Source organism: Leucoraja erinacea, chromosome 1 (genome assembly GCF_028641065.1).
Source record: "Leucoraja erinacea ecotype New England chromosome 1, Leri_hhj_1, whole genome shotgun sequence".
In the NCBI taxonomy this organism is placed as follows: domain Eukaryota; kingdom Metazoa; phylum Chordata; class Chondrichthyes; order Rajiformes; family Rajidae; genus Leucoraja; species Leucoraja erinaceus.
In genome coordinates, this window is record NC_073377.1 from 43,388,051 (window position 1) to 43,402,149 (window position 14,099).

General features: G+C 39.9%; 1 protein-coding gene across 8 annotated transcripts in view; it reads left to right on the top strand.

Moving 5' to 3' along the window:
* rusc2 (RUN and SH3 domain containing 2) overlaps positions 1-14,099 on the top strand; it is a 94,624-nt gene that overhangs the window by 54,424 nt on the left and 26,101 nt on the right. For 7 of the 8 annotated variants that reach the window (XM_055633653.1, XM_055633638.1, XM_055633630.1 and 4 more), the window contains 2 exons: positions 5,355-6,146; positions 10,565-10,750. In XM_055633653.1, the coding sequence (XP_055489628.1) occupies positions 5,355-6,146; positions 10,565-10,750 (978 nt within the window). The remainder of the gene's footprint in view (positions 1-5,354; positions 6,147-10,564; positions 10,751-14,099) is intronic. The other variant, XM_055633671.1, reaches the window with a different exon arrangement.

Genomic DNA, 14,099 nt, shown 5'->3' on the forward strand with positions numbered 1-14,099 from the left:
GTCCTTCCATAAGGTAGGATCCAGTCCGATTCACCTCTACCTCATTGCGGACATTGGACTTTGTCCGTGGAACAGGTGCACTAAAATGCTGAGAACTATATTCAGCACTCTGTACCTTATCTCCATCAGTTGTACCAGAATTTGACTTGATTTTGACTTTTCACTACTTCGTTACACGTGACAATAATAAACCTAAACCTTCGGTTCCTCTGTATTTCCTAGGGTTCATTGTCTATGTGCTAGCCTTATTAATGCTCCCAAAATAAATTACATTAAAATACATTTTGCAATTTCCCTGCATATTACCAACTCATCAATGTGATCCTTTGGCTGATGACTAAACTATTGTTCTCATCGTCAACAATGCCACTAATTTTCATGTCATCTGCAAACTTACTATCAGACTTCCTGCAGTCACATCCACATCTGTTCTGTATCTAACAAACAGCAAGAGTTCTACATCAAATTCTGCGGTACACTGCAGGTCACAGACTTCCAATTGAAAAAGCAATCATTAACCTTCATTCTCTACCTCCTACCACAAGCTGTTATAATATTCTAGATTTTCAATTATTTTCCATTTAAGGTATCTAGTTTTCAAATGGACTAGTCATACTTTAAAATGATCAAATTGCAGAGTGAAAATATAACTCACTTTTTTAATCAGTCCAGTGGAAAATATGCTGAAGAGGAATAACAGCATAAAAATTGGAAAGTCTGGAGAGGAACATTACTGTCTGAAGAGAAGGAAATTTACATTTGTCTTAACATTTCCATGCGGCCCAAGGGATACACCGAAGGAGCCTAGATCTAGTGACCAAGAACTGTTGTAGTCATTATCTTAGCACATTTAGATTCATTTGACTGAGGCACAAATGAACCTCAGGGTTGTTTGAAGATTGGAGAGTAGAGGCAACATTCCTCAGGGGAATAATTAGTGGGTGGGAATAGGAGCTGGTACACTTGATGACAAGAGTACTCATTTGGAGGTGGTAAAGATGAGGAAAATAAAGAAATTACACTTTCACCTGCATTTCCTGAAAGGAGCTGAAGGATTGATGGTGGTAGGCAGCACTCTGCATTAAGACCAGGAAACACTATTCACTCTGACAGTTGGGAGGGTTGCAGTTGTGAGCTGTGAAAGGAAATATTCAGATACATATTTTGATTAGATTACTATCATATACACCAAGATGCAATCAAGTTCCTTGTTCACATGAGATTCAGAGACTAAACAATGTATGGTAATGATAGATACAAAAATAAAAACAACAAATGCAAAAAAGCAGAATGGTGCAAATCGGAAAAGAGCACAAAAAAATACCATAGAGCAATAATGAAATAACTGAATGTGGAAGGGGCGTGAAAGAGGTAATTTGTTCACAAGTCTGAAGGCAGCGAGGAAGAAGCTGTTCTTAAACTAGATTTCAAGGGTTTAAAGCTCCCGTATCTTCTCCCAGAAAGTAGAAGAGTGAAAAGTTAATGCCTAGGGGATCAGGCATCCTAGATGGTCCTTCCAGCCTTCCTGATGCCACAAGCTGTGAAGCTGGACTGGATGGATGCCATTCGTTGTCTAATGCATTTCGTTGTCTCTGTATGAGCCTTTGAATCTGAATGGAAGGTAGTGATGAGCCTTTGATGGAATTAGGGTGAATCAAGGAACTGCAGATGCTGGTTTATTTTTTTTTTTTAAAGTGCTGGTGTGACTCAGCGGGTCAGGGAGCATCTCTGGAGCACATGAATAGGCAGTTTTTTGGTATTGGACTCTGGAATAAATGTAATATAAAGTTGGGCAGGATTATACTTCTAACCTTATAAGCATCGTAAATTGACAGTGCCATTTTAAGACTAAGTTGAGCTAGGAGAGTACAATCCAAAACAACCCTAGCCAACCTTTTTGAGTTTCCCAATGCTAATCTCAACGTCATGAATGTGATTCACCACACCAAATCTCGGCTAATATCCTGATTGAAGTGAATCAATCACAATAGCGATTTACTCTGCTGGGTTAAGCTTGCTTTCAGTTGTATAGTGCTGAAAAAACAGTGAGATGTGATTCATTTTCAATGAAAAACTGCATTGTGAACCTCAGTACAACAAAATGTATCTGCCCAGTGTCTGCACTGCTCAGTTTTCTTGTGACAGATTCAGTAGATTATGAATTCAAAACCATTCTGGAGAAAGTGCAGCACTAATGGACATGTCATCTGGTTGAAAAGATGTTTAACGACTTTTCAGGTCTCTGTCCTCCTCCTGAGATTTCTGACTCGACAATAGTATGGAACGTAAGGACTGCAGAGGTTTATGCGGCACTCCACCACCTCCCCTCTAGAGCTATTATCGGTGGATAATAAATTCTGGCCTTGCCAGTGATGCCCAGATCTCAGAAAATGAATTTCAATGAAGACGGGTCTTGTGAAAACATCTTAAAAAGGAGCAGGGGAGCTGTGTGTACATTTACTAGATTGAGAATGTCATTCTTTGGAAGAAAAATAGAGGATAAACGACAGGTTCTAAAGAATTCAGAATGCCATTTGCGTAAGATTTATGCTGTCCTTATTACTGAATGATAAAGTATAGGATTTGTATAGAAAAAACGCATTCTGACAATATACCAGTAATACTCTAGAGAAAAATACTAGAAAATGAATATTGCTAATAAATCTTGTACCTTACAGTCTTTACAATTGAGAGAGTCTGATAATTTCAAAGAGAACTGATCTTAATAGTGCATGTGCAGACCATTAGCTAACAATGTTTCTGTTCCCATTTGAAATTAATTATGATTTATTAGAATATAAGATGAGCAGAGAATTATTTTGGATGAGTTTCTTTAAAAAATTGGTAAAACTTACTGTTACAACCCCAAAATATAACAAAAACCATATGATTGTTTGAATGTAAACATATGTTTTTAGTATCTCAATTTTTTTCTCATCACAGTTAATCCTCAATTATGATAATGTTTGCCCCCACTAAGCTGTTTGGACAGTATAAATCGTCTTAAGTATAAGAGAGAGTTAGATAGAGCTCTAGGGGCTAGTGGAGTCAAGGGATATGGGGAGAAGGCAGGCACGGGTTATTGATAGGGGGCGATCAGTCATGATCACAATGAATGGCGGTGCTGGCTCGAAGGGCCGAATGGCCTCCTCCTGCACCTATTTTTCTATGTTTCTATGTCTTTATATATATCCTACAATGTCCACATGAATTTTATATATTTCAATTATCCTTTCTCAATCTTTTAAATTCCGAAAATTATATCAACACGGTTTAATTTTCCTTAATAAGACAGTCTGCTTTTTCCACAACTCAATCTACTGAAGATATCATGTTAATATCATGTTCCACACCATACACAGAACACCATACACAGTAAGGAGCTGCTGGAGGCCAGCGCTAGATGGACTAAAGACCACAAGACCATCTGCATACATAATATGGTTCACTAAAATATTACCAATCACGCACCCAGCATTACAGGCTTTCAATTGTTTAGACAGATCATCAATATAGAGATTAAAAAGGACTGGGGACAAAATTCTCCCTTGTCTAACACCATTGCTAACCCCAAATGGGGCTGAGACCCTTTTGCCCCATTTTATTTCCATAGTCTGGTGGGCATACCAGTAGGCCAGAATTCTCACAATGTATTTAGGCACCCCTCTTTGACTCATTTTACCAAACAGCTTTCTGTGATTAACACGGTCAATATTGATACCTTCTTGTCCAGTTATTGAGCAGTTTATATTCCTGGTAGACAAAAATGCTGGAGAAACTCAGCGGGTGAAGCAGCATCTATGAAGCAAAGGAATAGGTGACGTTTCGGGTCGAGACCGTTCTTCAGAGTCTGAAGAAGGGTCTTGACCCGAAACGTCACCTATTCCTTCGCTCCATAGATGCTCCTTCACCCGCTGAGTTTCTCCAGCATTTATGTCTACCTTCGATCTTTCCAGCATCTGCAGTTCTTTCTTAAACAGTTTATATTCCTGTGCAGCTTCTTTGCATCGCATCATTGTTTACTTTTCCATCAATGTGATCTTGTCAGGCAAATGACATTGCTGTATCATAAGTATTATGCCCTACACTTAACCAAGTGTATATTGAGGGAAACCTGTTTAGGTCAATGGTATTTACTTATGTAAAACTATAACTGATTGCAGGCACACAGGCTGAAACCCCTCTTGATGGGGTCCTCCAGCCTATCAATGTAGATTGAAGATTACTGTCAGTAATTATAGTTTTATTGTAGCTTGCATGGTATTATGTACATAGCTATTACATTTCAATTTGGGTTCTGAGCCATATTTTGGATATCAGCTGTAGAAAATGTTGCCACAACATTTTTTTTTCATGTAATCCCTATTTTTAGGCACTGTGATGAAATTTTGTCAGAAAACTAACACAGTACTTCATGCAAGAATGGCCTATTTTTATAAATTTTAACTGATCTATATAGAGACAGCTGAGCATATTCAATTATGTTAAGTAGTGTCCAATGCATGATTTATGCTACTTTTTTGCATAGCTTTTACTGTGTGTATAAACTTATCGTTGCCACATACCATAGCTACAAAAGTAAGTCTTAACCAAGGGCTAAGGGTTGTTTCTGAGTTGCTTATCTGGGATGCTGCTGGAGAATCCAGCAAAGAAAATCCTTTCAGGGTGGGTCTTTATTTTAAGGTAAGTTCTTGCTTTATTCAAATATTCCCAGCTTTACACCAACCACGATCCTTCATCTTCTCTCTGATCTCTTCTTTAACCTTTTCCCAGATGTCTTGCCTCAAAAACCTACTTGCCACCACCTGCCACCACATATTCTGTCCTCATCCCAATCACTCATCCCAACTCCCCTTCCCCAAAATCCAAACCCTGGTCCTTTCTTCCCCCACCCTTCACTATAACAACATCCAATTTCTCCCTCTCAACCTTGGAAGAGATCACTGAGATAAATTATTTCCCCCAGTTTGTGCACAAATACAGGACCCAAAATGTTCTATTCACGTTTGTTACACACACCCTCAAACAGCCCACACATAACTAGTATGTGAAGAAATATCTGATATACAGTCTTTTAAAGTGTGGCAATTCTCATGTTGAGCAGACACTTCAAATAAAGGTGTATTGTTTAATTATTAATCATTTTTAGCATTATTTTGAAACATAATCAATTTTGGTGTAAAATGTATCTATGGTCTCTTTTAACTAAACTGTTTTTTCAATAAATTTCATTCAATCATTTGAATCATTAAATTTCAGGGCAACTTAAATACTTTAAAAGAATATTTAATCTACTTGGCATTCTGTTGTTTTTCATCTTTATCACCTCTCTTCTTTATCTTTTGGTACCACAGGTGATGGAACAGAATGCAATGCAGTTATCCGTTATAGTAAGGAACAGCGCCCTACAACATTACCCATTCAACCTTTCATTCTGCATCATCCATTGAGCAAACAGTTTCCCAGAGTTCGACCAGTGCAAAACCACAGTAAATCTTCAGTGTCGTATATGTACAGTATTCCAAATAGTCAGCTGACAACAAATGAACATTCAAGTGGATCATCTAGTTCTTCGAGTGGCATGTTGTCATTGGAAAATGTATCAACAATAGATCAGTCACAGAATGGATTTAGCACAGACGAGAGTGAGAAACCAGGTAGCTCTTTTCCCATAAATGAATACTGCCTACGGAGACCCATGCCAGATGCAATTAGGCCCTCGCCATTGGGAAGTTACTCGCCAATAAAAAGCGATGCACCCATCTTGCAGAGTAGAGACTCATCATCTTCTGGAATGTCATCAGACAGAGGTTTTGGTGGCCACCCGCCAAGAAGTAGATCCTGTCCTTTATCTGCAAATCTCCTTACAATGCAATCGCCTCCAGCAAAGGTTATTTCACCGAACAGAAAACACCTTCCACAGATCAGAGATGAAAGGAAGAGTCCAAAGGAGGCACCGAAGAAGGAGGAAAGATGCTTTCAACCTGCACAGAATTCTACTTTTTCTTCCCAAAAAGTAGTGTTACCAACATCAACTATCGTAACAGTAAATGGTGTCAAGAATCATTTGAACAATCAATGGGATAACAAAAGCAGAAGTGGAAAAACAACACTACTTCATCATATGGCATCGGGTTTCATGGCTGGTAAATGTCTGACTTTACTTTCTAACAGTAACACAGCAGAATGTAGGTATAATGGCCAAAATCTTAATTACATTATTATTTAACTCTAATCCATCTGTTTAAATGATTGTCCCAGTGAGAATCCAACCTAATCATTCATCTCTTGTGGAATGTAGTTATTTGACTCGGCACTATTGACCTTGACTTGCATGCTAAGATATCAAAGGGAATAAAAGTACCCTTCTGGCAACTTATTTTCAAGTAAATGAGGACCTGGAACAAATTAGCATTAGCAAAGCATTAGAATTGGAGATGCACAGGACTGAAAGATGATAAATCTCAGGATTTGATGACCTACAATCTACAGTTTTGAAGGATGTGGAATAAATATAGTGAATCGACTGCTGCCGTCTTCCAAAATTCCATAAATGTTAGAACTGTTCACACAGGCTGGGAATAACAAACATAACACCAGTGTTCAAGAAAGGAGGGAGAGAGAAATCCAAGAACTAGTTTAGAGATACAGCATGGAAACAGGCCTTTCAGCCTACCGAGTCCACGCCAACCTTCATTCACTCGTTCACACTAGTTCAACGTTATCCAACTTTCTCATCCACTCCCTACAATTTTACAGATGCCCATTAACCTACAAAACTGCACATATTTGGGATGTGGGTGGAAACTGGTACACTCAGAGGAAGCCCACGCGATCACAGAGAGAACATACAAACCCCACACAGACAGTACCCGTGGGGAGAATGAAACACGGGTCTCTGATACTGTGTGGAAGCAGCTCTATCAACTGTGCCATTGTGCCACCCTGGCGTTCTAGTTACTTATTGATTGGTTATGTAGAAGAGTCCAGTTCTAGATACTGGGGATCTTGATATGGGAAGAAATTAACAGTTAGTATAAAAAATATACTAAATTGATGGGTATGCAAGATAAATGTGTGTTGCAGAGCAATGGATAAATGAGGAGGAATAGGACTAATGAGGTTGCAATGTTGTAATCCAGCATGGATACAATGAGTGGAATGGCATCTTTCTGTGACAAAATGTAATAAGTTAGTAAATTCTCTCTCGACCCACTAGCCTGATATTGCTACTGAGAAAACGGTAGTATCTATTACTAAGGAAGTCATTGGAGGCCAGTGGAAAATAATGGGATTAGGTAGAGTCAGCATGGAATAGTGAAAGGAATATCATGTTTCACAAATTCTATGGACATATTTCTGATTGTAACCATCAGAATGGATAAGGATGAACCAGTTGATGTGTGATTACATTTTCAGAAGACCTTAAAGAACATGACATACAAAGACATTATTAAGTAAATTAAATTACAGATTTAGCCTAGATTGTAGATTGCTTAATGGCTAATCATAATGATAATGATACTTTATTAGCCAAGTATGTTTTGCAACATGCGAGGAATTTGATTTGCCATACAGCCATACCAATAAAAAGCACCCAAACAACACAAAATACATTTTAACATAAACATCCACCACAGTGACTCCTCCGCATTCATCACTGTGATCGAAGGCGAAAAAACTTCAATCTCTTCCCTTCTTTGTTCTCCCGCGGTTGACGGGACGATCTTGGCTCCTGTAGCCGGCGATCAGGCCCTTCACGTCGGGGCGATCAAGCTCCTGCATCAGGAGGGGGAAATCTCAGCTCCCCCGCACCGGGCGATCTGATCCCGGGTCGGGGCTGGTCGAAACCTTCTGTGTCGTTTGGAGCTCCTGACATCGGTCTCTACCTGAGAATGCGAGCTCCTCGATGTTGAAATCCGCATGGAGCGTCGATCCCAGGCAAGGGATCGGCTCCGATGGTAAATCCACATCCCCATAGTTGGGCTCAAAGTCATTCCTGAGTAAGGCCGCCAGCTCCATGATGTTAGGCCGCGGAGCGACCGGAGATACGATCCGGAAAACAATCGCATCTCCGGCAAGGTAAGAGATTGAAAAAAAGTTTCCCCCGACCCCTTCCCCCGCCCCCACATAAAATAAACGAAAGAACATTAACACAAACTTTTTAAAACACTAAAATTAACCAAAAAAAGACGAAAAGACTGACTGTTGGTGAGGCTGCCATCGCTGACGGCGCCACCCGGTGGATAAGGGGTGGACATTATGTAGTTATAACGCTGCACAAATTCGTTCTTGACATCAGCTGTTCAAAATCTATGGCAATGAGGGGTCTATATGATATATCCAAATGATGATGTATAAAGTTGTAGAGACTTCAGTAGGATGTAGACAGTTTAAATGAATGGGCAAATATATGGCAATTACATATAATATGAAAAATATGGTTCCCAATATTGGTTAAAATGAAAAAGAAAATACACTATATTTTAAATGATGAGCGATTGAAAGTTATTGCTTTTCAGAAGGACCTGAATGTCGCCATAAACTGAAAGTTAACATTCAGGTTCACTGCATGTTACCTTTTATTACAAAAGGACTTTGAGTACAAGATTAGGGAATGGGAAAGCAGGAAGGGTTTGTTAGATAGTGGGTTAATAATATGAGGAGAAATTAAGCAGAGAAAGCTTGTGCTCTCTTGAACTAGAAGAATGAGGGATGACTCATTGAAATATACTTATTCTTATGATACACAACGGAATAGATGTGAGATTATGTTTTTCCTGGTTAGAATGTTGAAATCTGGGGGTCAGTCTCAAAATAAGGGTTTGGCCATTCAGGACAATGGTGAGGAGAAATATCTTCACCTGGGGCTATTAGTGAGTGCTGTACCTTGTGGGGCTGTGGAGATTCAAGTTCAATTGCTGAGAATATTCAAGATAGAATTTTGTTTTTGATTTTCGGGCAATCAAGGGATATGGGATTATTACTGGGGCGGGCACCTACGGATGTCGAACCGGATGGCATCACTCAGCTGCAGACTTCTGCTGCCTCAAACGCAAGAAGAGAAGACAGGAAATTGTCAATGCAATAAATATTGGCCTTTATCATTGAATGATGGAGCAGGAACAAAGAGTCAAACTTCTTTCCCTTTCTTCTATATTTTATATTTTTAAGCATTCACTTTTCAGTGATGTGGTGGCCAATACATCCCAACCTACTGGCAATAGTTGTAACATCCTTATCACAGAATGTTATGGTTTAATTTGCATCAATATTTAGAATGGGACATTTTTCATGAAACAACAAAGCTAGTTTAGAATAAACGTATTAGCGGATAAAATAAATGTTTATTTGTGTAAGGCTAACATTATCATTTCTCAATATTGCAACAGAATCTTTCCAGACACGAGCACACTAAAAGGATGGGAGGAAGAAGTTAACCACATTGACTAATCTTCATGAGAGAAGGCAATTATGCAACTTTGGGAACTGAAGTGATGAAATCAGGACTGGTGATTTTGAGTCCGGCTATACTTTGGCTGAGTTCATAAATTCATAGATTATAGGAGCGGAATTAAGCCATTTGGCCTATCAGGTCTACTCTGCCATTGAATCATGGCTGATCTATCTTTCCCTCTCAACTCCATTCATCTGCCTTCACCCCATAACCCCTGACACCCATACTAATCAAGAATCTATCAATCTCCACGTTAAAAATAACCATTGACGGCCACGGCTTTCTGTGACAATGAATTCTACAGATTCACCACACTCTGACTAAAGAAATTCCTCCTCATCTTATTTCTAAAGGTACACCCTTTTATTCTGAGGCTATGGCCTCTTGGTCCTAGACTCTCCTATGAGTGGAAACATCTTCTCCACATCCACTCTATCCAAGCATTTCACTGCCACTTCTTTGCCCACTCTCCCAACCTTCTGCATAGTCCCTGTATTATCTACACTACCTGCCCCTCCACTTACCTTTGTATCATCTGCAAACATGGCCACAAAACCTTCAATTTCCTCATTCAAATCATTGATATACAACATGTAGGGAAGCAATCGAAGCTCCGACTCCTGCGGAACACCATTAGTTACTGGCAGTCAACCAGAAAAAGCCCCCTTTATTGCCACCCTTTGCCTTCTGCCATCAGCCAAACTGCTATCCATGCTAGTATCTGCCCTATGATACCATGGCTTCTCATTTTCCTTAGCAGCCTCATATGCGGCACCTTAGCAAAGGCCTTCTGAAAATCCAGATAAAAAACATCCATTGGCTCTCCTATTTCCAGCTATTTCTTTCCTCAAAGCATTCCAACAGGTTCATCAGGCACTTTCACAAAACTATGCTGACTTCGGTCTATTTTAACATGAGTTTCTATGTACTCAGAAACCTCATCCTTATAATAGACTCTAAAATCTTACCAATCACTGAAGTCAGGCAGAGTTGGCATTTAAGTTTATTGTAAAAGTTTTTAAATCAGAGAAAAATTATTTCTCGTGTATTTTAATTTTCTAAACTCTCTCTTGCTCTTCTGTGTTTTCCATCTATTAACTATTCCAGCTAATCACCTCACACCTCTGGCTTTGAAATGGAGGGAATATCGCCGAAGAAATCCACTTGATCCTGACCGTGTTAAAAGATTTGGTTGCAATCTGGAGCCTAAACAATCAGGTCCTGGGATAACCAAGAAGAAAGCCTATCTGGAATTTTCTAGTGGTGTTAACCATGTTCGTTCAAGGCTACATGGTGCAGTTTTGTTTTGTGCTTTTTGAATTAACAGTATAGGCGTCAACTTTATTAATAACTTCAATCCCAGAATCCATATTTATTTCTATTTACTACTTTATCTTTTTTTTAAATAATTTAACTCCTCATCTACTCCGATTCCACATGTAAATTCTAGCCAATGTAAATTATCCCAATGTTCCTGCTCATTTGAGTGTCAATGTTAATGACATTTTGGCAACAGTAATTTTAAAGTGTGTGATTGTTGACTTAAACTCAGAATATTGCCAGTGTTAACCTAGGTGGATCAGTGGTTCAATTATTGAAAGCATCAACAAGCTACATGAGAAGTAATTGATAGTCATGATTCCTCAAAAGTGGAATTTCTAAATGGAAGCAAAAGACATTCAAGGGAATGATGATAATGATGAAATGGACCAAATTTAGTAGTTTTCATGATAATGCTGGGCGTTACCATCTGAAATTGATGAGTGCACTTGGAAAAGATAGCTATCTTCTTTCTCACATAAATTTAATAAAGGCATAATATTGTTCTTGGAATTGGTGTTGACGAACAGCAATTCCTTGAGAACGATACATTGGTATGTAATACAGGCCTTATCGCTTATAAAGGTCCAAATTGTTGGGATAAAGTAAAATATCAGAGCAAGAAATGTAGAGACATGTAGTTCCAGAACAAGGGGTCATAGTTTAAGGATAAAGGGGAAATCTTTCAGGACCGAGATGAGGAAAACAAAATTTTCACACAGAGAGTGGTGAATCTCTGGAATTCTCTGCCGCAGAAGGTAGTTGAGGCCAGTTCATTGGCTATATTTAAGAGGTAGTTAGATGTGGCCCTTGTGGCTAAAGGGATCAGGGGGTATGGAGAGAAGGCAGGAACGGGATACTGAGTTGGATGATCAGCCATGATCATATTGAATGGTGGTGCAGGCTCGAAGGCCAAATGGCCTACTCCTGCACCTATTTTCTATGTTTCTATGTTTCTATCTATGAGAAATGATTTGTCTTTATAAAATCTGGAAGAAATAGATTCAATCATAGGAAATGTCTGAGCCAAGTGACAAAATACTGAATTACAAAGATACTGCATATAACACAATGGGCTGATTTATACCAAATGAGGGTCACAATTCTAACACAAACTACTGCCACTCAGCTGACCTACACAAGGACTTTAATGGACACAGTCTGGCCAATACTGAGGGCAGACACAGAATGCTGCAGTCACCTATTCCTTCTATCCAGTGATGCTGCCTGTCCTGCTGAGTTACTCCAGCATTTTGTGTCTATCTTTGGTTTAAACAAGTATCTGAAGTTCCTTCCTACAACATACTGAGAGCAGATGCTGTAACATCTATTTCTCCCTCAGTCACTGTACTCTGTGTTGAGTCTACCCTTGTTTCAATCCTACGGCATCAGACTAAGCAATCAGATCTCTGATCCAATGCCAAATAAAATGATCAGTGATCCCATTCATTTTATTGGGATTTTGGCCTGGCGAATGGGAAGAGTAAGTGTTCTTCTAATAGGCCTTTCTCACGGGGCGACTTGACGCAAGATGTAACCAGAGTGAAGTGGTCGTGGTCTAGCACGATATCACACGATATAACGGGGGGGTAGACAAAGAGTTCCCACGGTACTCGGCATTTCTGTTATTTGTGCGAGTGACTTGTCCGTCTCCCGAGCTTTCCCGTTAAATCTTGAAAGACATTGTAAACTGTCGAGTGTAATTAAACCATCACGTGGCACAAATGAAGGGGGGGGGGGGGGGAGAGAGAAATGAGGGGAGACGTATATACACACACAAAGCAGAGTTTTACTGTGTATGTGGGAGACACAGATGGTCTGAGCACAGTACCTCGGTCTTACTGTGTGTGGGAGAGGGGGAGAAAGAGACGTACACTCACAGAGGCAGAGTCTCTCAGCCTGTGTGAGAGGGAGGGAGAGAGAGAGAGGCACACATAAGGTGTGGGATGTGAAATCTCACCTGCCTGTTTCAGTGACAGACACCCGCCGCCAATAAATGAAGACACCCCCATCTGTCTCCCCCTCCCCCTCCTCTCCCTCGACTCCCCCACCTTTCCCTCCCAACTCCAGTCCCGTCCCGACCCCCTGGGAAACTGAAGGGAGCAACAATTAACTGATGCCTGCCCGCTGAGTTAAAGAGTTCCCACGGTAGTAAGACGATGTTAGTTGCGCCCAAGTTTAAATTTCCAACGTGTGTTTCAGAGTAAAGAGTCAGTGCAGAATCCTTGATAATCAAAAACTGTCTGAATCAGCAAGTTAGACACAAAATGCTGGAGTAACTCAGCGGGCCAAGCAGCATCTATCTCTCAAAGAAGTACATGTGAAAAATTTCTCACGGACCATAAAAATGCGGGACCTTTCAGTAAAGTCCCTTTTAAAGATTATAGTTATTTTCTTGAATCTCATTAACATAACTCATGAATAAGTTGATGTCCATATGCGGATGCAAATCTTTATTTTTTAAATTCAATCCCACAGAAGACAATTTTTACTCACCTTCTGTCCCCTCTGTCCAGCTTCCGGGTTCACCGTTCGCAGGAGTTCCCACGGTACACGCAAGAGTCAGTACGGATATCGCACTGGCCACTACGTGCATATAATGTTGCAATGTTCAACCACAAGTGTACAAGTCACTCTTGGAGAAATTCAAGCTTGTTTGAATTTTCTCCTGAGTCACCAAGTTACATGAGTACCTGCCGTTAGCGCCACGGTGGTCCACGGTGGTCTACGAATGCCGTTTGGTTATCGCAAGAGGTTCCCACGATGTTCAACTCTGCGTCAAGTCGCCCCGTGAGAAAGGGGTTTAATTCAGTTTCAGTTTAATGTTTTATTAATTTGTGCTTTCTCAAAAAATGGTTCATTTATTTCCTTCCCACCTGATGGTAACTTGCCATTGAGACTTCATGTATTTTATTCCCAACTCCTGGTTGCAGATGATTAGCAGTAACAAGCCTCCACATTTGGTACAAATGGGCAGCAACCACAGGCAGCATTAGCAGGAAATGGTTAGCATGGCCTGCCTATTAAGCAATGGCTCCATTGAGCAGATGCTCAATGGTCTTTGGAGCTTGTGAAACTGGAGGATGCATACATAGTCATGATATGAGAGGAAGTAAATTGTTCATGCAATGTTAATAAGCTGTCCTTTATCGCATTTTTTTAATACTATAATTTCACATAGTCAATTGTTATCAGTTGATTTACAAAAATGCAAAAAAATCATGGGTTACATGCACCTTCATCACTGTGTGATTTCTAGCCAAAATGGGTTCAGTTTTCCTCTCCACTTCAACACCTACCCCCATACTCATTTTTCATTTGG